This window comes from Cyprinus carpio, chromosome A13 (assembly GCF_018340385.1).
Source record: "Cyprinus carpio isolate SPL01 chromosome A13, ASM1834038v1, whole genome shotgun sequence".
Classification (NCBI taxonomy): Eukaryota; Metazoa; Chordata; class Actinopteri; order Cypriniformes; family Cyprinidae; genus Cyprinus; species Cyprinus carpio.
Genome location: NC_056584.1, coordinates 18953974 through 18979854, shown reverse-complemented (window position 1 = coordinate 18979854; position 25881 = coordinate 18953974). Strand labels below are relative to the sequence as shown.

The 25881-nt window shown below is 37.9% G+C and overlaps 1 protein-coding gene across 4 annotated transcripts; it reads left to right on the top strand.

Moving 5' to 3' along the window:
- Nucleotides 1-2055: 2055 nt before the first annotated feature.
- On the top strand, nucleotides 2056-25306 carry LOC109101127 (zinc finger FYVE domain-containing protein 26-like). 4 transcript variants are annotated; one of them, XM_042769199.1, is made up of 41 exons: nucleotides 2056-2142; nucleotides 2613-2873; nucleotides 3020-3095; nucleotides 3210-3290; nucleotides 4355-4844; nucleotides 5422-5546; nucleotides 5769-5933; nucleotides 6712-6800; nucleotides 7382-7515; nucleotides 7588-7779; nucleotides 8331-8924; nucleotides 9487-9657; nucleotides 9750-9901; nucleotides 10149-10392; nucleotides 10975-11238; nucleotides 11311-11421; nucleotides 11519-11689; nucleotides 12519-12755; nucleotides 12850-12955; nucleotides 13044-13879; nucleotides 14803-14999; nucleotides 15253-15357; nucleotides 16009-16131; nucleotides 16362-16535; nucleotides 16629-16878; nucleotides 17001-17093; nucleotides 17992-18161; nucleotides 18244-18377; nucleotides 19201-19229; nucleotides 19381-19514; nucleotides 19633-19853; nucleotides 20038-20185; nucleotides 20456-20665; nucleotides 20789-21004; nucleotides 21563-21760; nucleotides 21836-22032; nucleotides 22277-22436; nucleotides 23937-23996; nucleotides 24086-24268; nucleotides 24508-24558; nucleotides 24654-25306. In XM_042769199.1, exons 2-41 carry the CDS (start codon nucleotides 2683-2685, stop codon nucleotides 24855-24857), a joined length of 7686 nt encoding a protein of 2561 aa, XP_042625133.1. In that variant the 5' UTR covers nucleotides 2056-2142; nucleotides 2613-2682; the 3' UTR covers nucleotides 24858-25306. The 4 variants fall into 4 exon arrangements, with proteins under 4 accessions (XP_042625133.1, XP_042625130.1, XP_042625132.1 ...); XM_042769196.1 differs by having other exon boundaries at nucleotides 7382-7779; XM_042769198.1 differs by having other exon boundaries at nucleotides 2058-2142; nucleotides 2673-2873; nucleotides 7382-7779.
- Nucleotides 25307-25881: the final 575 nt, after the last annotated feature.

The following is a 25881-nucleotide window of genomic DNA, read 5'->3' as shown; positions in this document are numbered from 1 at the left end:
TATGACATATGATGAATTTCTTGTGCACTTTAATAAAGCCAATTTTTTCCTGTGACTAATCCCAAGGATTTTCCTGTTGACTCCCTTTAATTTTCCTGTGACTCCCAAGGAATGCTATAGTTTCCTTATTTAGAGATGTGATATTGGTTGATATGCCCACAGTCAATCTAACTGATACTGATTGTTTTTCACAGACTAAAAATAACAAATCTATTAATTCTCTATTTTTAAAGGAAGTTGCTACCAAGCCTTGCTCTATTGCTTATTGGACTAAATTTGTCAGAAATCCTAAGTGGGAAAGCATTTGGTTATTACCTCACAAGCTTTTTGTTACAAACAAGATAAAAGAAATTGGTTTCAAAATAATTCATAAATTCTATCCTGCTAAGCATTTTCTCTGTAAGTTTAAGAAGGATATTGATGTTAATTGCTCTTTTTGCTCTTTGCACTTCTGGCACTGTTATTATGTTAAAAAGTTATGGTATGATGTCTCTATGTTTATCAAAGAAAAGGTACTCTTTAATTTTAATTTGCATTTCAAAAATGTAGTTTTTGGATATTTTAATTATGATAATGTAAATAACGACATTTTTGTTATTAAATTATTTATTTTGTTGGTTAAGTTTCATATTCATTCATAAGTGTTTTATAAAGAGTTGGAAAATTACTAGTGTATTCAACACAGTACTAATAGAAAGGCAATGAAAACTGTCAGTTTGTGTTCTATTTTCAAATTCTTTGAGTAATGTAAAGGATATGCATGTCTATGATTGGATTTTTCTTTTCTATTTTCTTTTCTTTTTCTTTTATTCTTTGTTACCCTGGCTTTATAATGTCTGTTGTTCTGTTTTGTAGCTGTTGTTTAAAGCATAATAAAAACAATAAAAATTAAAAAATTAAAAAAATTCAAAATGAATGAATCTCTGCTTAATATGAGAACATATACCAAGTCTCGTGATTCTAGAAAAATACTAGCCTACACATTTTTTGGAACCAGACAAGTTTTATTTGAATTCTTTATTTGAATAATTACTATGCTTATTCTAAACCTATACATTTAATTATACGAAAATAAACACTAATTCACTTGGGAATAAGTTCACATAATGGTGGAATCACAAACATGGACAAAACACTCAAGAGACATAATTAGCCCCCAGGTCCCAGCAGGTGTATTGTTTCACATTCCCATCTAACCAGTGTGGCAGTCAATTTGTTTCTGCTGTTTTTTTTTACCAGAGAGAGTTTGTTTGGAAGGTATATAATCTAAATTTTTGTTATGGTTTTTCTTTTGTTTATCGAGGTTGTTTGTACACACAAGACCAGCATGTCAGCATGTTTCATTCTGACTCTCAGTACAGTTTCTCAGTTAAAATATAAATAATTTGTCTTACCAAATACGAACAATTGTGGCATTAGAGTGCAGGACCAGAAACAAAAACAAGAACATATTTGAATTAGACATGTAGCAAAACTAGGCTACAGATAATTTAAATGTAATGTCAAATCTAATCTAAATCTAATTTTCACATTTAATCCATAAGATCTCAGGTCGCAACAACAAAAATTAACTGCAGAAATAATGATTGAGAGATGGGTTATTTAGACCACTGGGAGGAAAATTTTACACGAAAGATATCATAATTGTCTTTTGCTTATCGAACAGAAATGTGAAATCTACCTTTGAGTCTTTCAAATCTTAACCGTTTTTTAATCTTATTAATTACATTAGAAAATAATAAAATTTAATAGTTTAATAATCTACAGGAATTTCAGTAAAAACTCTTTTTAAAATTCCTAATAACCAACGACTGTGATTGGCTTATCCTTCCAGCGCTGAGAAAAGTATCAAGTGTCACTTGACTACATCAGCAATCGCAAGAAACGCTATTTGCCCCTGAATATTGACTAGGAATTTAATTGTCACCAAAAAGGATAATTGTTATTTAATTAGAAGCCCAGCCCACTGCGATAAACAGTTTCATAGCAAATGCCATTCTTACCCCCTCTTTCATTTCTATTGTTTTGACCCTTGTCCTGACAGCTCCTGGATCAGCTGATTGAGTCACATGACTCGGCTCTCTCATGGCCAAACAAACACAGCTGACGGCAAGCGCATTTTAAAAAAGGCAAACCCAAATAGTAAGTGCTAATTTTATTAATTATATATTCTTGTACATCAGCGTAAAGCGATGTACAGAATTTTGATAGTGTGGTCAGTTTGCACTCCTCCATACTATTTAAGGTGGGCAGTATCTGTTGTTTTGATGTTTCACTTTTAAGAGCTGTTGTATAAACAGTTTGAATCACACTAATCGCAATGTAAACACTTTTTTACAGTCATCGATTCTGTAACATTTTATGCTTTTGAATAGTTTTTAACACTATTAACTGGTTCTGCTCACATGAAGTCTGTACATTTTTGTTGGTTTTGCATTTTTTTTTATTATACCTTTTCATTATTATTTTATTGCAAAATAAATGCTTGTCTGATCATTAATCAAATTTGTCTGCATATATTCTGAATTTGATTTGATCTCACTTATTATGAGATACGGCTACAAAACCGCTCATAATTTTTACTTTCATTTTCCATCCCCTCCCTCTCTTAGATGTGGAATATTCAATAACACATCTGAGGCCAGTAATCTTTCTGTTCTGAAACAAAGCAGGTTATTTAGCATGCATCCTTTTGGCCGTGAAGAAGAGACCTCCAGACGCGAGCTCTTCGGCTTCTTCACGCGGTGTTTGAAGCGCGGTGAGTGGGAGCTCGCGGCAGCCTGCGTGGGTCAGCTGGGCGATGCGCGGGGAGATGATCCACATAACCCTCACGACATCGTTAAAGCCATCGTTACCCACCCATACCCGCTCAGGTGAGTGACCCTGGCGGAAATTATGGTTACCATGGTAAATATTTATAAGAGGTAGGCTACTTAACATTTCATTATGGAGAGGGTCCAAGAGGCTAAAGTTAAGATATTTTAAGAAACACATCTGTTTATCTTTTATTTATACCCAGGTGGGAAACAGTGGGCAGCCCTCACAGACTGGCCTGGTATTGGCTTCAAGTTCTGGAAAAGCAGACTAAAATAAAGGTGTGTTTTCCACTCGATGTAATTTCTAATAGATGCTTTAAGCAGGAAGCACTCATCCCTGTTATCAGTGCCTCTTTTTCCTGATGCAGAAGATTATGGTTACCTTCTCTGCAGGTGAGCGGGTCTGTGAAGAGAGAACTGGAGTTTATGTTGCTTCTAGAGGAACTTGGAGATCTGCCACAGTCTGTACTTGAGGTATGACTAATTCCAACTATTGTATGTTGACTCCAAATGCATGTAGATTAGAAAGTAAGATAGTGCTGACACTGTTGTAACAACTTTAAGGCTTTTTGTTGACAAACCTCCAATTATTAACTTTGCTTTGTACTCTGATAAGGTTCTACTCTATCAGTCGGTTTTGTGCACATGTGCACAGTTAAGCAAGACATATAGTATAATAAAAAAAATCTATATTTTGCACTCTTTTTTCCATTCTGACAAATATTGCATCCACATTCCATATAAAAAAAAAAATAAAAAATTTCATAGACACATTTTTCCAGAAGTTTTTTCTCTAAATTATTTTCTCAATTGGCAGTAAAATTATTCAGTTAAGAGCTCTAATCCTTGACCATCATCCTTGAGCAACCACCAAATTTTTGGAAATGGTTTTTGAGCCAATAAACTACTCATCTCACATTTACCAAATTGCAAATGAAATAACAGAACAAATACTGTGCGATCACATTAGCAAATCTTCAGCAAAATTTTGCAGACAAAAAAGGTCCGTTGTCTATTGCCTGTAGTGTAAGTGATGTAAGAAGCATAGCTTACACAGAACACAGCTTACACAATTCCACACTGACAAAGCAGTTTTCTGTTGGTCAGTGTGGCAAATTTGTGCAGCCAACTTAAAACAGTTGCGAAATCTTTTGCCTTTTGCAAAATTCCAAATTGCATGGAATCCTGTTGAAATTATTTTGCCCTCGAAAAACTCTCAGAACAATGGTAAATGTAACTGGACCTTAAGGCAAAATTGCTTATGTGATTAGTGGAAATCTCAATTATAACTTTACAGAGATATATATCATCTCTTTGACAGCCACTATAGACATGATGTGTATGTCCTAAAAGATTTATACACAATCGCTAAAAGTCAAAATCAAGTGCCGCCTTACTTTTTTTCTCATTTGATAAGTCGCTTCCCTCAGATATATGTCACAATAAGGAAGAATCAATGATCGCAATTTGTGTTTCATGCCATCTTTAGCTTCTAGAACCCTATGTTTTTCATCTACTTTGCTTTATATCTTCCATAGGAGCTGCATGAAGCCTTCCTGTACTCTGAGCAAGTAAAGGGAAAGACTCCAGGTGATTCCACCCCTCCACTGAGTGCTGCTGTTCTATCCTGCCTCCGTTCTCTTTTAACCTGCCAGCAGCCGCGGCTCTGCCACTCTCTCATCAGCTTCCTTCAGCACGCAGACCATTCCAGAGACCACGCCTTACAGGATGTCTTCATCCAACACCTCACAGAGCGAGTGAACATACCTGTGGAAGAGAGGAATGAGGAATGGGTGGAGGAGGTGTGTTCAGCACTGGCCTTAGCACCGTGGGGTGCGGAGAGGTCAAATGCACAGCTTGAGACCCTGTGGGAGGGTTTGTGGTCAGCAAGAGAAGGTCCCATGACGGAGGAGAGGATTCTGGGATGTCTGCTGAGGCCGCAGGGTCAGGCTCTGTTGATGGCGTACAGCTCCACGGCACTCAGGCTACTCAAAGAGAAACTGCTGAGAGAAGCTCCACATGCACAGGGTGAGTCCGTTAAGTCCGTTAAGCCAGGTGCAGAATCACATTTTGTTTCCATAAATGTGTTGTGGGTTTTTTCTATGAATCTTGTAGCCAAATACTGACAATGAAACGCTACTTATAGAATTATCTGTTCTGGTAATTATCAGTGTGTTGTTTAGATTTTTTTGCGGAAGTCATGATGCTTTTTTCAGGATTCTTTGTTGAATAGAAGGTTCAGAAGAACAGCATTTATTTGAAATTCATTTTTTTTGTGTCATTATAAATGTCTTAACTGTGTTGTAATTGTAAACAAACACTAGATCAACTGTAATTTGCAGTCTTAAAAGGCAGATCTGAGCTACCATAAACAGTGGTATTGCTTTAAATTTGTGTGTCTGTGTTTTAAGGAAGTGAAGGAGATTGTTTCTGGTCTGTGTGCCACCTCCTTTATTTTGACTATTTGCACTTCTGCTCATGTGGTCATAGTTCCCTCCCAAAACATGTTCAGTTGTCACACTATTTGCATGTGATCTTTTTTTTTTTTTTTTGTTCCAGACATTATTGTTTGTTGATGCATGTCAAAAACTCTGTTTCCTTCTAGTTGACTTGCCTGATCTGGAAAGGGTCATGCTTGGCTTGTGCTGTCATGGTGACAAGAGTTTGGTGTGGAAAGCCATCTACTTTGAGTGTTTGAGCACGGGAAAGCACTTTCTGGAACAGGTCTTGGTAGGTGTACACAATCAGGCAAACGGAGGTCTAGAAATAAATGAACAAGTTAAGTCCAATTTGTCTGTGTTTCAGTCTTAAGCACTGAAGTTAGTCAATGAGACTTTAAGTTAATCAAGTTTCATCCATTTAAAAACAACATTTATGAAAGTGTATAGATGAAAGCAACACAAAGATTCATCTAGTTTTATAATTGCAGTGATCCATCTGTGTTGTTTGCAGCTCACTGGATTAGATCTCATAAAGAGGGAGGAGTTTGCCAAACTAGAAACACTATTGCAGGCTGAATTTCAGCCTTTGTCCCGCCTCTTGTTGTTGTTGAGCTGGATGCATTGTCAAAGCCTGGATTCTGCCAAGACCCTTCTTAGAGTCCTACATCACCAACAGGTCAGTAGTCAGACATTTGACTGGCAGTAAAAAGTCTCATCATCTTTGCAGCTTAATCTGGTCACTAAAACAGATTACATTTTTTTTTTTTTTTTGCAGTTTAGGTGCTTAGGAGTTGATAGAACAATAGTAGATCAGTGTGGCAAACAACGTAATTGGTGTGGCATTTCAAATAGTTGCACAGAAATGTTGGCCTGTCACCAGCGATACAATAAACACCAAAAAAGCACTCAGCAACTCAGTACCTTGTAAAGATAACATTGTCCAAAAATCACCATGGACAGACAGTCTGTAAATAGCAATTTCAGGTAGATTTAGCCATTTTTGTGATTTTAAATAATAGCCTTTAAAGACATTAAATTCCTGTTTTATATCATAAACCTCATGTTTCAAGAGAGTTTTGTGTTGTCTGATTGGGGCTGCACATGCTCAGAACAGTTAACGCAGTTAACCAAATTTTTGAGGGCAACATGAAAATATTTTACTTCAGAAATCCCCTCCAGCTAAGGTGTGATCATGTTTTTTTATGCAAAACCCATGAGGTATACACCTTAATTAGTTTGTTGAGTCTATTAGATATAGTAGATGACATTCAGAAGAAAAGCAATTAATATTGTGTCTCCATTTGAAAGCACAGGAGAAGTGGGCAGGAGATAATCAGATTTTTGTCTTTTGTCTTTGTCTTTTTATTTATGTGTGATATGAATAATTCCACATTAGTGTATGTAAATTCTGTCTCTGTCTCTCTCTGTATTTCTCTGTCTCTTTGTCTCTGTAGCCCCAGATAAATGATTCAGTGTTGAGTGTGTTAGCTTGCACTCTGTCCTCTCAACTTGTTGTGCTGGAATGGTGCGACCAGAACAACCCGTGAGTTCAAACACTGGTTGTACACTTTCTTTCTTTCTTTCTTTCTTTCTTATTTTTTTTTTGGTGCAATTGTTGATTTAACCACACTTATGCATGTCAAAAAGTTGGAAATTATGTAAATTGTTTCCGTTTATGGATTAATAGCTATTTGTTCATCTACACTATCATTTAAAAGTTTTGAATGAAGTCTTGTGCTCTCCAAGGCTGCATTTGTTTAATAATACAGTAAAAAAGCAATATTATGAAATATTATTAAAATGTTTTTATTTTTCTGTTTTCATATCATTTATTCCTGTGAAGGCAAAGCTGAATTTTTCAGCAGACATTACTCCAGTTTTAGTGTTGTGTAATCCTTCAGAAATCATTGAATCGTTTATTATTTTTATGGAAAATGTGATACATTTTTCCAGGATTATTTGATTTTTAATTTTGTATCACTATAAATGTCTCTACTGTCAATTTTGATCAATTTAATGCATCCTTGCTTAATAAAAGTGTTTTAAAAAAAAAACTTACTATTCCCAAACTTTTGAACGGTAGTGCATATATTTATTTATTTACCGGTATGCATACTTGTACAGAGGGATATCCCATGATGCCTTGCTGAGTCACTTACACATGCTGGACCATCACTCTGCCCTGTATGTGCTGCACTCCCTGACACCCCTCGCTAAATACGAGGAGCACAGAGTTCTGGAACTGCTGCAGAGAACAGGTATAAGACACGGGGGTCATTTGAATTCACACAGATCTGAAGAAACTTTAAATCTTTGTTCTACGTTTGTAGGAGATCCTTCATCAGTGGACTCACCCAGTAGCTCTGTCCAGCGGAACATCAATCTGTTTCGAGGCTTCTGTGCCATGAAGTATGCCCTCTACGCCATCTGTGTGAATGCACACATGCACACCGGCTGCCTGGATTGTGAGCCACTGCATCAGCAGCAGACAGAGGCGGGTCAGGGGGAGGAGCCAACTGAAGGTGACAGACTGCTGCTGTTTTTTTTCTACTAGGAAAAAAAAAACTATCCTCCCGTCGTTGTATCAACCACTCTTGATAATAAACCAGTTAAAAGCTTTTTGAGTGAATTTAACATGATATTTTTATTTAATTGTCACATTTAGTGAACAAAAGTATCATAATTTAATATTCCTATTTCATAGTTTTGATGAATTCATTATTCTAAAATGTGGAAAATAGTGAATATAAAGATTAAATATGTGTTTCCAAACTTTTTACTGGTTGTGTATAATTTTTATAATTTTTATTTTATTTATTTATTTATTTTTTTAATTAAATTACATTTTTTTAATACTGTAACAAAAATTTACCATGGCATTCTGTTTTGTAATGGTTTTGATAATTTGCTAAATGCAATAGTGATGCCATCACTTGGTTATTATTCAGAGCCATGGTATACATCACTGTAGCCTGGTAACAAAGTACCAGCTTAACTTTTTCTGTAAATATGTATGGCACAGTTTAAGTAAATGTGATAACATAGTTTTTCTTTCATTCTTTACTCTTCCCAGGATGCTCTGATCTATTCCAGCACTACCTATCAGAATGTCAGCTGTACCTGGAAGCTGTTCCAGCATTATTCCGTTTGGAGCTCTTGGAGAACATTTTCTCTCTCCTCTTCCTTTCTGACACTGACTTCAGCCCACAATCAGATCAGATCAGCACTGGCACAGAAACCCAACCAGACACAAACACAGAGAAAAGAAAACCGAACAGTACTAAAAGTATGAGCACAGCTGAGAGCATCTTAAGAGCAGAAAAGGAAAGTGGAAAAATGGAAGAATTGAAGGAAGAGATCCAAAGCAGAGAGTCTGATCAGATAAACCCTGAGCTGGGCCACCTGACCTCAGGGTGTCGAGGGTTTCTGGTGGACTTGAGTGTTATGGAGGGGATTCTGCGGCTGGTGAGGGAGGGCTTGGAGGGCGTGTGTGGGGTGGTGCAGGAGGATGGCAGGGTGCTTGTGTCCGATGTGGAGTTGGCAGAGAGTCTTGGATGTTCTGTTACCACGGAAACATTCAGTGCCCGGTTACAAAGATTGTCTAAATACACAGCAGAAGCCCAATGGAGATTGCAGATTGTTACTAGTAACCATGGCAATGGGAATGGTGAGAAATGTGATGTGGTATTTTGATATTCATGTTGCAAGAGTTTAATACATATACTACAGTTCAAAGATTTGTGGTCAGTTTTTTTTTTTTAAGCAAGGATACATTTAAATTGATCAAAAATGACTGTAAGGATATTTATAATGTTACAAAACATTACAAATAAATTAAGGTCTTTTGAACTGTTAATCAAAGAATCCTAAAAAAAAATAATTATGACATTTCTACAAAAATATTAAGCAGCACAACTGTTTTCAACATTAAAATGATTAAAAATAATAAGAAATGTTTCTTGAGCACCCAATCATCATATTAAAATGATTTCTGAAGGATCATGTGACACTGAAGACTAGAATAATAGCTGCTGAAAATTCATCAGTTCATCAAAAAGATAGAAAACAGTTATTTTAAATTGTAATAATATAATAACAACAATATTTTACAGTATTTCTGATCAAATAAACGCAGACTTGCTGAGCATCAAAAACATAAAATCTTAATGACCCCAAACTTTTGAACAGCAAATGTATGTATTAACGTTTGTGTGTGTTTGTGTTAATAGATGGCTTGTACCTCCCATCACCTCTCCCCAGTCCGGCACTTCCTCTGAAATGCCAGGGCAGCAACAACAGCAGTTCAGGTGTTTGTAAAAAGAGAAGAAACCATCGGCATCGCTCTGAACATCATGCCTCATCCGAACGACAGAATGGGGAGGTCAGCACCAGCACCTCAGGTCAGTTCACACAAAAACACATTCCTACTAAAACTTCCTTCCCACATCCTGACAAAATGCTAACATTGATAATTGCTCGTGCTGTCTTGCAGATGGAGGGGCGTGTGTTGGGGCTGTGCGCCGTGGGAGTGATGTGTGTCCTTGTGGTGGACCGCAGAGCTGGCTGGTTCCTGCAATGCTCTCCCCACCTGAGTCTCTCCTCATCGCCTGCATACGCAGAGGCAACTACATAGAAGCCCAGCAGGTTAGATATGATGTCATTTTCTAACTGAATACATCAGAGATATGATGTTATTCCAATGCTGATGAAGTATAGTGCTGCCCCGTCAATTATAACAGACAGTACAGACAGCATATTCGCAAGTCTATTAGCAAGGAATCTGAGAGGCATTTTTTGCACTGATTTATTCTGTATTGGACCTCATTAGTCATTGTTGGATCATATCCATGCATTTGGGCTTCTTTAATGCATGTGTTTGTGTGTTTATTAGGTGATTGCGATGTATGGCTTGGAGAACTCTGAGTGTGCAGGTGAACTGGTCTTTATGGATCGGTACCGGGATGTTCTGACCGAGCTGGCTCAGGTGGAGCAGAAGATAGAGAGCCAGTCACTTTCTTCGTCATCCTCATCTTCTGAGGGTCTGGGCACAGTGAGTGTTGCTCCGGCAGGCGGGACCAGATTGGGCAGCAGCAGCAGATTAACACTCCAAAGCATTGGGAGTGCAGCAGCCGCAGGTATTGCACAAAACACATTTAAAGAGGACACGCCATAGACTTGGATTACTACACAGACCAGCTGCTTGAAAAAAAAAACTGTTGATTTGCAAAAAAAAACAAAAAACAAACAAACTATTATTAACTTATTTGATGAGTTAAAAATGTCAATAAAAAGATCACATTCAGTTTTTTTTTCACAAAATATTAATTATTTCAGGTAATGTTTATTTTATTTCAAATAATGAAATCTTTTTTGTTTTCAGTTTTTGTTAACTATAATAACCCTGGATTTAGTATAAATTTATGTCTGAGATTTGAACAAGTAGTTCTGGCCTGGCTCAGAGAAACATCGGAATCGTCTTTGAGGCAAAAATGCTATAAAATGCACATCATATTTTGTGAGAAAGTGTGATGGGCTAGAGCAAACCAGGCACTGAATCAGCACCCTAAAATTAGTAAGAGACAAATATTGGATTTCATTTTGCAAATATGATGCAGGGTGGTTGTAAAATTATCTAAGGCTAACCCCTAAAAGAATAAAGTCACGTTTTTGAGAATTAATGATATCTGTAGACCTACTTGTTGTCTTTCTTTCCTCAGGCATGGTCTTTTATTCTATCTCTGATGTGGCTGAACGTTTACTCAGTACCTTGAGCCAGCCGATACCCTGTCTAGAGGACAATTACTGGCTCTCCCAGTGCTCTGTAGACTCCCTAGACCTGGTGCGACCCCTGCTGGAAGAGTTGAGCCCTTCAGCTATGGCGGCCTTTGACCTCGCCTGCTGTCAGTGCCAACTGTGGAAAACTTCAAGGCAGCTGCTCGAGACTGCCGAAAGAAGACTCAGCAGTTTTCTGGAGGCCAGAGGTAAGTTTGCATGAAACACCTTCATTAGGGCCATGTTTATTGCCGAGTTCTGACTTATTTTGCCTACCGCAGGTGTACGAGTAGATTCTAAGGTTCCTCATGCCAGCGGTATTAGAGGCTTCCCTTCAGTACTGCAACAAATCAGCAAGGTCCTTAATAGAACCTCCACCATCAAAGGAACAAGTAAAACAAGTTTGAAGATGTCCGCAGACTTGCACGCACACTTATATTGTAGTTTTACCTTACATAACCTCTTTATTTTAACATCTTTCTACTCTAGACTGTAATGGAGAGGAGAATGCTGTCTACAGCCCCTTTGGCTGTAGTGCCCAGGAAGTGCTGCTGTCTTGTAATTCAACATTAACAGAGGAGAGTATCGCCTCCTGGCTAAACCTGAATCAGTGCCTAGAGGTCACACTTCAAACCCTGACCTCTGCCACCAACACCTCAGGTATTAGCAAAGTGAGCTTGGCATCATCTGTGTGCTCATTTCAGCACACAACGAAACTTTATGGCACTTTGAAAACATGATTATGTTAAATGAATTTCAGTTTATTTTTTTGTAGAATTGTTAAAATTAGTGCACACTGTGTTGTAGTAAAGCACCTTACAGAATTTATTGGTGTCTAAAATGTTGGTAATAAGTAAATTACCTCATTGATTTTTTTTTCTGTGGCCTGTAGTCTGCAGACATTTAAAAGGGTCAGGGCAGGGGTCATACATTTTAAATCCACTTACAAATTAGTTTTTTACTACTGAACCATAAACGGAAATATTATTATTTTTTGTTGATTCTCATTGCCTGATTTTAATGGAAGCCCATTTCCAAAACAATTATGACATAAAATGTTGAAATTATGAGATAGAAAGTTTTTTTTTAACCAATTATTACCAAAAGAGAGAGAGAGAGAGAGAGACAGACAGACAGAAAAAAACAAAAACAAAAAAAACAAAAACGTAATTGTAATCAAACTGTAGGAATTATGTCATAAAAGTTGCAATTAAAACTTATTATGAGAGATACAGTCTTCATCACAACATAAAAAGTCATAATCATTACAAAAAGCTGCAATTATGAATTAAAAAAATATTTATAGTCAAAACATATAAAATGTAGAAATCAAAATTATAATTAATTGAGAAATTAGATGTTTTTGGTCTGGATGGACTGGGTAGGGGCTTTTTTAATTCTTATTCTGAAGCCTTTACATTTTCTGTGGCCTGACCCCTTTAAAAGATCATTTATGTTATTATTTTTGTCTGCTTTTGTTCCCCTGCAGTAGATGGTCTGGTGGGGAGCTCTCTTCTGACAGCACTGGCTGAACAGGCTGGTCTTAAGCAGTCTGAACTCGCTTCCCACCCGGTGCGGACTGCTATGAAACAACTCCTACAACATCTGGACCAGCTCTGCCCGTTTGAGCCTGACAGCACCCCTGGCAGGCCAGATTACATACGCAACTTCCTTGATTATGTCAATGTGTTGGCTTCAGTACTAGTGCGCAGTCTATGGTCAGAGGGTAAGACTAAAGATTTCAGTCAACAGACTTATTGAAAAGACATGTCTATAAAGTATCAAGAGCTCTGAGAATGACATTTGCGATCTGATCTTAGATCAGTCCACGGAAGTGAAACTTGGAAATCCTCTTTTACTGTTGCTTCAGTCGCCTACCCAGCTTCTCTCTCTTCTGCTGTTTGACAGACAGGTGTCACCAGATAGGTAAATTAGGATCTGTCTTTCTTAAAGTGCTGCATTTTACAAATGTATACAAATATTTATAATCAGTCATATCTGTCTCTATTTGCAGGGTCCTGTCTCTCCTGCAGCAAGAGCGGCTGCGTTTGAGTGTGCAACAGGTTGTAGTTCAGCGCTGCTGTGAAACTCTACCTCTTTGGGATTCTAGGGCTGTGAGCTTTTCTCAGGGGCAGACAAGGATTGCAGGGCTCAGCAGTGGGGCGTTCTGCCCAGCCAGCATTGCCTCAATTCTCCAGCAGTACACTCAGGAGTGTGCCCCTGCCCTTGACCTCTCTGATCCTGCCGCAACCTCTGACCCCAGTTCTGAGTCTGAGGTCTCTGTGGAGGATATGTCTGCTACATCCACCAACCTCTCCACTTCTCCGGCCTCGCTATCTTCATGCCCTCCTACTTGTTTTCTCCTCACTCCATCTGCGCTGTCTTTCCTGAAGTCCCGTTCACCCCTCGTCGCCGCTCTGGCTTGCCTCAGTGCCAGTCAGGGTGGCGTGACCCGGGTAACCTCCTCTGGCTGGTCAGGCTATTTTCGTGGATCTGGACGTAAAGAGGTGGTTTTGGATGGAGACCAGATCTCAAAGGAAGGGGAAGCCCTACTTAAAAACTTCCCTATCCTCAGAATGTACCTACGGACCATGGCTGAGCCAGTTCTAGGGGTCTCATTGGAAGCAGATGAGGGTCTTGGGGCGGCTCTCTGTGGGAAGCCTGTGATGGGAATGTTGTTTTCTGGCTCGCAAGGCAATGTTGGACAAGCAATGGCTGCTGAGGCTTTCCAGCAAGCCCTAAATATGGGTGATTTGAACAGAGCCTTAGAACTCCTAGAGCTGTATGCACAACCCTGCAGTCAGGAGGGGGCACTCCGGGACAAACTACTGGCATGCACTGCACTGCAAGGTAAGATTTACCTGGGTGACACAATGTCTGCAGTGTTACCTCTTTTGCCATCAAAAGTGAAAAAAATATCTTGGACATGTAAAACTTCAAGGCAAAAATGGCCCCTTAATCTATTCTATTCTACTCTATTCTATTCTGGGGTTTGTACCTCTGACATTTTAGTGACCTGTAACAGTTTATTCACTGTCTTGTAAAGTTACAATGAAATGGGAGTGGCAACAGAGCTTTTTCAAATTACATTATTATTCTTTAATGTATTGTGACATACGTCCAAGTGAACTGGGTTATTGAAAAAGAAAAAATATAGCGTGGAAACTTGACTATGCATCAATTGTTCTTTGGATTTAAATAATATGGGTGGGACACTTTGAGAAGTAGGGATTAAGCAGACTAAATGATTGAATAAGTCATGCATAGTTTGACAATTTGAAGTCTGAGGTTTTCATTGGAGGATCCAGTTATGAAATTTTATTAAATATTATGAGGTCCAAAAACAAAACAAAAAAACAACAACAATAACAATTGAATTGTTCACAGTAAGATCTGTAATATGCATTTAGAAAATAGATAGAATGACTTTCCTGTAATAGTAAACTGGAAAGAGATGCATAATTTCACATAGGCACTGGCCAATTTAAAACTGGGGTTACATTGTTATCATTATCATATTTTTTATTTGATGTTAATTTAATTTTGTATGTAAGAATTGTTAAGATAGAGAATTAATCTAAATCAGTTGATTTAGTTTATTCAGTTCAAGTATTTGATAACTTGCATTGAAAAAATGGTTGAAGGTGCAAAATAAATAAATTCCTAGAGGGATTTTTCCCATAAATTATCATAATTAAAGAGTTCAGACAGTCCTTGACAAGACCATGAATAAGGAAGTTTAATAGATGTCTTGTCTATGTCTCTTTTTAAAGAATGCAGCAGTGTGGAGCAGTTGTTTCGTGTAAGAGACTGGGAGCTGCGTGGACGTGTGGTTCTGCAGGGTTTGGACCGCTGGCCTTTACAACAGTGTTTGGAGCTGCTGCAATTCTGTCTCAGTGACCAGAACACTCAGGATCCCCTCCGAGAACAGCTTCAGCAGAGGAAACACGAGCTGGACATGTACCAGCGGGTCAGTCTGACACAGCAATGCTCTGTTTATTTACTGTATCAGTATTAGACTGAACTCTTGTGGCAAAAGGAATTCTCGGTTTTGCAATGTGCTTGTATTTTGAACTGTGTATTACTGTGTTCCCATAATTTAAATAATATCTTTGTTAAGACACTTTAACATGCATAAACATGCCAGTAAGTATTAACAGAATAAAATTACTGCTTTGTCTTTGGATTGTAAAGATATAAACAATATCCGTCCATATTCATAGATGCTGAGTTTGCAGCCAGCTTTGTCATGGGAGATGTGGCAGGAGTTGAGGGAGGAGTCTACAAAGAATCCTGAATCTGTATTCAGTCTAATGCTGGAGGCCAGGGTGAGTCTATAGAAACATTTGAAAAACAAAATCACTGGATTATTAGTACAAGTGAGTTTCGTGTAAACCTACTGTAAACTGTAGTAAAAACATGGGCATCTCCTACGATGATGACTGAATAAATTAAATGGATGTATTGATGTTGTATTATTGTGACTAAAGTTGGTTCTGAATTATTTTGTAGTTTTGACTTGACGGTGCCAGTAATATGCGGACCATTAGCCTTTTCACACTTCTGTGTTTCTTCAGCTGTTCACATCCGACCAAAATGCTTTCTGTAGCATGAGCATAACCTCTAATGCTACATTGTCAGATTCTGTGACCCTGCTGTAAATTTGTGTCTGTTCATATTAGAGCAAAGTGCTTTCTAAAATAAGCATTTCTTTTCTGGAGGTTAGACATCATGAGAGGGAATTCGGGTAACATTAAAGACATTCTGATTTCTAAAACCTGTTATACGGCCTTGATTTGGCGACACTACTCTATATCTGCAGCTGTTCACAGCAGACCAAAATGTTTTGTAGAGTATAAAACAAGAAATTAGACATTATCAGAGTGAATGTTTACAAAGTGTTTTGTATTTTTTAAAGCATTTTTTCCATTTTAGTGAAAAAGGCCTATATTATGAAGGATACATTTGTGTGTTTTCAGGAGTTTGAGTTGTGTACCCAGTGGGTGCAGATGTATTCAGTCTCTGATCAGTCTCGAATGCAGCTGCAGACCGAATACCTGCTATACCTCCTAGAACAGAATCACAAAGAAGATGCTTTCCAGGTTTGTATGTGTGTTTTTATTATTTCTGTTGCCTTCCATTGTATAGAAACATTTTACTGTTTCTGTATCTAGTGTTATGCTGTCAACGACCTGAACCCAAATTGGGCCTTCCATATTATGCAAATGAAAGGATATACAGTACACTAGATTTGTAATTCTTATTCTAAACAAAAAGGAACTGTGAAGAGCACTATATAAAACGACTTGACTCCATGTCTCTCTGAATGCAGCTCTTGGAGGCTCTCTCTGATTCTTTGGGTTTGGAGGTTAGTGAGCGAGCCCTGGACCGAAAACCTGGATTAGCTGCCTGCCACTTCCTGTCAGACTACCTCACACTACACTTCCAGAGTCAGATGACCCCAGCGCGAAGGCGACACATCAATGCCCTTCACCTTGGCTCCAAGGTAACGATGTTTGATCTAATCAACTAACACGCTGATTCAGCTGCAACAAGAAATGCTTATGACAGAATAGCGTGGTGTGTGTGCCTGTCGCAGGTTCTACTGACTCTGCCCGAAGCATCTCGTCAGGACTATTTTCCCCTGCTGTCTGATCCGCTTCTCATGCTGGAGCAGCTGCTGATGAATCTGAAGGTAGACTGGGCCACTATTGCCGTTAGCACTCTACGGAGCCTTCTGCCAGCTCAGGACGCCGGCATCACCCACCAACACATTGACACCTTACTGGCAGAGTATGCCCAGAAGGCTCTTGATTTTCCTTATGCACCAAGAGAGTGGTCACGTTCTGGTGAGTTGGAGCAGTGGATCAGTCCTTTTCAACATTCCTGTCAGTGTTATTAGGTGTGAGGCCATTATATTGCAATTCTTTTTTTCCACTTATCTATTTTCTCCTATCTCTCTCTGTCTCAGACTCTGTCATTAGTCTGCAGGATGCATTTCTGCAGTGTCCAGCCCAGGAGAGTTGCCCCTCTTCTCCAAGCCACACCCCTCATCTATCTGCAGGTATAAGCCACACCTCTTTCTCTGATCTAACCTCTTCTTTCTTACATACAACCTGTTTAGCATGAACCAGCACCCAGAAGATAAAAAAAGGCTAGTTTTTAATTCCTGCTAATATTACGGAAAACACTACATGACTTTCAAAAATTGGAACAAATTTTTAAATAGTAGACATCATAGACTTGCCAACTTTTAGAGACTAAACGGTCATTATAATCATACAATAGACGGCTGAGGATCACACACTAATAGACTTTTTAGCTTCAGACTATTACTCTTTTCAGTCAGAAAATATCAAACATGTTTGATTTTTTTAAAGCCTATTTTAGAACACATTATTTTTGTTTATCATGCGTCTCTTACAGCGAGAAACATGTTTTTGCATCAATTTGTGTTTGGAATGACTTGAACGACTGTTGAAAGTGTGTGATCCTCAGTCAATTAGTGTATGATGCCCAGTTTTTCTGTAACCATTTACAAAGTCAGCAAGTGTATGATGCCGTGTTATGTATTCCAGCTGCAACACAACAAACTCACGCAGAAACATCTTCATCATTGCTAGGAGACATAATAAAACAATGCATGTTCTAAAATCAGCTCAAAATATCAAACATGTTTGATATTCTCTGATAAGGTGGAATCATAGTCCATAGCTAAAAAAAATCAGAAACTGTGTGCATCATACAGTACTCAAATTTTCTGTGAAATTTTTTGTGAAGCAAAAGTTGTGTAGTGTATACCATTTTAAGAGGCCATTCACAGAAGGCACATTTATAAGAACATTTACTTCAGTGCAGTCTTGTTACAGACTCAGTACTATGGAGATGCTTATTGTTATGATTATTCTATGAGGAACCTCATAGTTTAGTTTATAAGTCATGTTTGCACACACTTTCTATAGGCAGCACACCCATACACACACCTTCCAGGGAGAGACACCCTAGTGGGAAGAAGATCCGGCAGCTGGCCACACCTTTCACCCCTCCGGAGAAAACCCCTGATCGCAAAGACTGGATCCCAGACCACAAACAGCACATCTGTATGGTCTGCCAGAGGGAGAGATTCACCATGGTGAGAGAGGCAGAGTTCTGCTCTCTATTAGGTCTCTCTGTAAGTATTTGAGAGTCTTAACATAAACCTTCTCCTGTGCCAGTTTAACAGACGGCACCACTGCAGACGCTGTGGCAGGCTGGTGTGTCATTCCTGCTCCAGCAGGAAGATGGTTGTAGAGGGCTCTGAAGAGCCTGTCAGAGTCTGTGACCAGTGCTACAACTTCTTCCACACAGAGTAAGACACATGCATACACATCTTTTAAAATCACACTTCGTAAGTGCACAAGTGGCCATAGGGTTTTTGTGCCATAGAACTTAATGGTAATTAATAACTGATTGTACAAGAGTACTAAGATTCCCAGATGAACGACTCTTATGAGCTGATTTGTTTTAGTGAATCAAACATGCATCTTAAAATTTACTTTGTTGTGAGACTTAAATCAGTTTAGTTACTGTACCAGCTGTTTGACAACATGTATTTTAAGGTACTGAAGAGCAGCTTATTTTGTAGGGATAGATCAAATTGAATATGTTACCAAATTTTTTGTTAATTTGATATTTTTATATAATAGTTGATTAAGGAGTTGATTAAGGCAATATTTTTGGATTGCATTTATGCCACATTTGCAAAAGACATTGTGTTTAAAAATGTTTAATATCTAAATTATCTAATTATATGAGAAAATGGAATTGAAGTTACATTTCTTTTCTTTTTTTTTCAACAAAAAAAGTTTAGGGTCAGCAAGATTTGCATTAAATTGTTCATCAAAGAATCCTGAAAAAAAAAAGTTTCCACACAAAAAAAAAGTTTTTAAAAATTGGCAATAATAAGAAATGTTTTTTGAGCAGTAAATCCGCATATTAGAATAATTTCTGAAGGATGCCATGACAAAAATAAATTACATTTTAAAATATATTAAACAGTCATTTTGAAATGTAAATTTAAATTAAATTTAAAAATTGAAATGTAATAATATTTCCCAATATTACTGTTTTTACTGTATTTATAATCAAATTAATTTTTATGTACTTAATCTCTTATGTTATGTTTATTGCAGCTCAGATGAGAAGTTCGAACAGGGGGAAGGTAAACTTGCCTCTGTTTGGTTCATGTCACACACACAAACTATTTTTCGTTCTCATCTTACAAGGTTTACAAATCTCTTTGTTTTGGTTGTATGTTGGTGCCTTTACTTGGATGACGATTACAAGATTATAAACTAAATTTTTCTCAATAGTTGGCAGCCCTGCATCTGTTGATGGAGTCCTAAATGGGGTTCTCAGTCTGCCTGAAGTTCCACAAAAGCAGTACCGCTTGAGTCCAAACCAAGTAGAGAACCAGCAGCTGAAGAGCGAATTCTACTATGAACAGGTGTTATTCTCTACTCACAATGGAGCTGAACGATTGCTTGTTTTGACAGTGATTGGTTTAAATGAGAACTCTTTTATATGGTCTCATTTATATAAAATTGTCTCTCTGTATGTTAAAGGCACCCAGCGCATCACTGTGTGTCGCTATACTGACGCTACACAGTGATCACGCATCCTGCGGTCAACAGCTGATTGGCCACTGCCGCTCACTCTCTCGCAAACTGACCAATCCTGAGGTGGATGCACGTCTGTTGACAGACGTGATGCGTCAGCTGCTGTTCAGTGCCAAACTTATGTTCGTAAATGCAGGATGCACCCATGAGCCAGCACTCTGTGACAGGTGTGACACGATCTTTTAATGAATAGAAAACTTAAATAAACGTTCATTTAAAATGGAAATCATTTCTAACATTATAAATGTTTACTGTCACTTTTGATCAGTTTAATACGTCCTTACTGAATAAGATTTTTTTGAAAAATAATGTATCTTTGTATTTTACATGTATTTGTGTTTTTTGTATTAGTTATATCAGTAAGGTGGATGTGTTGAAGATCCTAGTCAGTGCAAACTACAAATATATTCCGTCTCTGGACGATATTCAGGAAACGACTGCAGTGACACGTCTGCGCAACCAGCTACTAGAGGCAGAATACTACCAGCTGGCTGTGGAGGTGAGATTATTTGCTCAAGATTTAAAGTAATAGTTCAATCAAAAATAACCTGAATGTCATCATCTACTCACATTCATGATTTTCTTGCTTCTGTTGAACACAAAAGGAGATGTTGGGCAGAATGTTCATGCTGTGAATGTGGTTTCTAAATAGATATAATAAATAAAATAAAAATAGATGAATAGAATAGAATAATAATACTAGATAAATCTAGTAAAAATTTTGGGTTCAGCTGTGTTTTTACAATCAGTTTTTGTTCATAATGCTCAGGTGTCGACTAAGAGTGGACTAGACCCGAACGGCGTTTGGCAGGCGTGGGGTATGGCCTCTTTGAAGGCTGGAAATCTGAGTAGGGCTAGGGAGAAATTTGCCCGCTGTCTAAAGGCACCAGTAGATCGGAACCAGCTAAACCATGGAGTGAGACTTCTGCAGGAGATCGTTCAGCACCTGGAGTCCACAGTCAACCCCACTCTGAGAACGGTAATGCCTCACCCAGAAGACATACTTGATTTTATGGGATCCTTGACTTGACAAGGGTGTTTCTCAACTCACTGTGTGTGTGTGTGTGTGTGTGTGTGTTTTTTTTTTTTTTTTTTGATATAGACTGTGGATGAGGACATCCTGGCCTCTTTGCGTGAGCTGGAAGAGGCTCTCTCTGATTCTGCTCCTCTAGATGGAGCAGAGAGCAGAGTTCAGCAGTGCGGCTATTATCAGGAGTGTCTGTTTTACCTGCTCTCTTATGGCACACACCTAAGCCTCATCAGCTTTTACCTGCGTCACGACTGCCTGAGAGACGCACTCACCCACTTACACAAAAAGGTTTTGCAAAGTTACAGAACACTTTATACCTCATTTATTATTAGAACTACACTACCGTTCAAAAGAAAGAAAGAAAGAGAAATACTTTTTCAGCAAGGATGCATTAATCTAATCAAAAGTGATAGTAAAGACATTTTATAAATTCCTATTTCAAATGAATGCTGTTAATAAATACTGAAAAAAATTAATCTATCATGGTTTCCACAAGCACATTTTCAGTACTGATAATAAATCAGCATATTAGAATGAAACTATCTTTGACACTGAAAACTGGAGTAATGGCTACTGAATATTCTGAATACTGAATTTTTTTTTTTTGCCATCACTGGAATAAATTGCATTCTAAAATATATTAAAATAGAAAATAGTTCTTTGAAATTGTAATAATATTTCACAATATTGCTGAACGGTCATGTATATGTAATCTTAATTATACATAATTTTACATAAATCTTATACATAATTTTGTTTTTGAGGTATGTTTTATTACATATAGCATAAGATATATTTATAAAGGTTCTCTCTCTCCCTTTTTGTCTCTGTATGTCTGTTTTTTAGGAGTGTTCAGAGGATGTGTTTCTTGAGGGCATCTTTCAGCCCTGTCTTGAACGTGGGGGGTTGGGAGCTTTGCAGGGTCTTTTAGAAACTCTGGACTCCACGCTGGAGACCTGGGGCCGTTACCTTCTTTCAGCCTGCCAGTTACTGCAGCGCAGGGGACACTACCACTCTCTGTACCAACTCCAGCAGTTCATGATGGTACTTAAAAACACACAAACACTTTCTCTCTTGCTTTATAGCATGCTTCTATAATCTTCTCCTCTCTCTTTGTAGGATCACGTTCGTGCCGCTATGACCTGTATCCGCTTCTTTTCTCATGGTGCTCAGTCATACCTGCAGCTGGGAGAACAGCAGCGCTGGCTGATTCAAGCCAAAGAGCACCTGAGAACTTACCTCCAGGAACAACAGAGCCGCAGGAAATCACACAGCTCCTCTTTCAGGAAGAAAATGAGCTCCACTGATGTCTCCAGGTATTAAAAGGTTTTAATTTTTTATTCAAATTGATTTTAGAATTATATTTATTAGGGAGAAATGAAACAGCCAGATGCAAATTGCCGACTAACTTAATATAATTTGCTACTATTTGCATTATGTATAAAAACATACACTGAATTGAAATATTATTTAGTCAGTACTGGTAATAGTTTCCATGAAGTTCCTTAGTATTTTGCCTTCAGGCTATTTTTGTGTGGTAATGGAACATAAATGTTGCAGGCACATACACACAATTGAGCTGCAGTTGGAAGTGACACGCTTCTTACAGCGCTGTGAAAGCTCACCATCCAAGAAAGCTGTAGGTCCTGCCCTCACAGGGAAGAGTGCCCCACCCACTCTGTTTGGAAACAGCCCCATGAAGGTGGACGTGGCCTGCAAGGTGAGCTAGGAAAACATGCTCTTCTGTATAGACACAGTCTAGTCCATTTGAGGCATCCCCTTCCATACCTGTTTCTAAAGGTGCGGTTACATCAGTGAAATTTCGGCAATATTTAGATGCCAAAAATGTCCATTGTAAATAGTTTAGCGATGTATGAAGCACAGCTCACACAGAAGTCTTTCTGCTCAACAATATGCCAAATATGCATTTCCAACTGGAACTAATTGTGAAATCTGTGTGAGGAAATCATTTACGCAGGATTTCCAGTTGCATGGATTTCCATTGAAATGACCGGATTTCGCCTGTGAAAATTCGTAAATTTTGTAGGTTGCATTTAAGACAGTTCTTGAAGTCTTGCATTTATCATATAGATTATAGAGGAAATGTTGCATATCTATTTATATTAGATTAGATTAGATTCAACTTTATTGTCATTGCACATGTGGGTACAAGGCAACGAAATGCAGTATATAAATTATATAAAACTAAGTCAAAGATATTTAATTAAGCTATCAAAATGGATCAATAAACCAACACATTTTTGCTCTTTTCTGGTTTGTTATGTGTGTATATTATATTTGTAAGTGTTTAACTGTAAGTATTTCCCTAAATGGATTTTACACATTTAAGTTTGAGCTGATTGCGTGAGCTGATTGTTTTGAATTACACATGAATAATGCATATTGTGGAAAAAGAGATACTGTATATATATGGTTAATAGCATTAACCTTAAAGAATACTGAAATTGAAGCGGTGTTATATACATGAAAATTATCCTATTTCCTAACATTCAAACTGCACATTATGCTTGAAGTGCTGTACACTCAGGCTACATTTACACTGCATGGCCTAATGGAGATTTGAGTTTTTTTTTCAGTATATGGGATTTAAAACCCGATTTGAAAGTGGCCCAAATCAGATGTCAAAAATTCTAATGTTTTTGCTGTTCACATGCATGCAACAAGATCTGGTCTGTGCCTTATATTTACACTACCATTCAAAGGTTTGGGGTTGATTTAAGGGGACTTCTTTGAAAGCAGTCTCTTATGCTTACTAAGACTGTATTTATTGGATTGAAAAAACAGAAAAAACAGTAATATTGTGAAATATTATTACAGTTTAAAATAACTGTTTTCTATTTGAAAATATAATTTATTCCTGTGATGGCAAAATTTTTAGCAACCATTACTGCAGTCTTCTGGTGCTCAAGAAACATTTCTTATAATTATCAATGTTTTTTTTCTAACATTAGAATATAAATGTCTTTACTGCCACTTTTGATCAATTTACTGCCACAATTGATCAACGCATGAATTGTATTTAAATAATAAAAAAAAAAAATAGCTTGAACTTTTAAATGGTAGTGTATATAAAAAAAGCCCAAACTGGTTGACAGTGCATTGTGGCATAAATCTAACTGAGACTAAAGATGAAATCTAAATGAAACTGATATAAACATATCTAACAAACACTGTAACCCTCTGGCTGCACTTTGCACAGGTGATGCTGGGAGGCAAGAACGTTGAGGAAGGTTTTGGCATTGCATATCGAGTAATACAGGTAAAGCAGTTACGACACAACCATTAAAGTCTGAGTCTTTGTCTCATACACATTTGACTCTGATTCTCGTTTTCTTTTATGTGATGTAGGACTTCCAGCTGGAGGCACTGGCGTTGTACATACGGGTCGGACAGCGCCTTGTCCGGCAGCGTCAGTACTCTTCTGTGCAGCAGCTCCTGAAGTGTGTAGGGGAGTCTGGGACGGCCTCTAAACATGACTGTGATGCTATTGTGCTCAGCTGTGTCTCAGTGGCTGAGAAGAGTCCAGCTGATGTGAGTTCCCAACCTAATTATATATATATATATAAGTATTCCTTTGGCTCAGTGATAGAGCATTGCGTTAGCAGAGCAAAAGGTCGTGGGTTCAATTCCCAGGGAACACACATACTGGTAAAAAAAATAAAAATATTGCCTGAATGCACTGTAAGTCACTTTGGATAAAAGCATCTGCTAAATACAGAAATGCAAATACATAAATAAATGGAAATATTTGCTTTTCTTTTCTCGTTTAGGCTAAAGAACTAGAGGCCCTGATTCTGGAGTCTAAGAATCCAGAGAACAAGGTGCGGTTTCTCTCTTTCTCAGTCTGTTTTTTTTTTTTACTCACACACTTTCTTTCTTCTTCATTCACACACTTTCGCTCTCTCTCTCTCTGTAGATAAAGGCATATCTTCAGTGCAGTAAGCTGCGGGCAGCGTATCTCCAGGCTGTGAAGCTTGAGCTTGTGAAGGCTGCTCCATTTGTACAGGATGTGATGCGGGCCGCTGAGAGCTCAGGTGACTCTGTCATGCATGACATATGCCGCCAATGGCTCTCGGAGCATCAGGAACAATCGACACGGCAACGACACAGCAATAACTGATAACCACTACCAAGTCCTATTGTGGACTCTAATTCCTATTGGTCACTGGTATCCTGCTGTGCTCTGATTGGCTAGAGTGAAATAATGTGCCAGGAAATGAATCACTGTTGTGCCACTTTTATAACAACGTCTGTTCGCATTCAAGCTCAGTTTGGGACAAGTTCAAATCCCATTCCAGAACAAAAACCTTATCCACTGAAGGCCTCTCAATCTACCAGTCCCCAACAGAAAGAAAACTTCTCAGGTTAACTTTCCAGTGGTCAGAGACCGAATTTTACAATTAAGACAACATTCACATCTGTGCACTTTAGTGTGTGACTGGTTCTGTTCTCTTACTTCAGGAAAGGGATTTTTCTATTCCTCTTTGTCAAAAAGAATTATCCCTGTGACTAAATCTCATCCTGATGGAACGAGGTCAGTGGTCATATGGCAGTGAAGTTATCTGGAGTCTGCCAATTTACATTTGTGCATTGTTCATTTTTAATATTCTTTAGTTTTTTTTTTGGATGAAAACATCCACTAAATTAAACTGCTGTAAAAATGTATCAGATAAATATATTTTTCTAATTTTTTTGCATAAATCTATTAATCAACCTCATTCCTGATCAAAACTACCAAATGTTTGAAAAAAAAATCCAAGATTTTAACTCTTTAATTACCAAGTTCATAAATGATGTCACTGATTTGGGGGAAAAAAAAAAACACACAAAATGACATATTTTCAATATAAAAAGTGATTGTGGACTGGATTTTTTTTTTTACCTTTTATCACAGTCTTGGGCATGTCAAAGATTAGTAACAACATTGGCTTTGATGCATTGTTAGTTTTTGTGCAGTATTAGATTTAAATTTTTTTCTCCCTCATTTGTTGTTGGTGGCTGTTTTTGCCCCATTGACTTCCATTATAATGACATTTTTTGATTGCAAAGCCATGACACCATATAATCATGCATTCTTGATTGTTTGTGGTTTTCCCTTTTGGTAAGAGGTAAAATTAGTTATTTTTACAGTTGATCACTAGGTG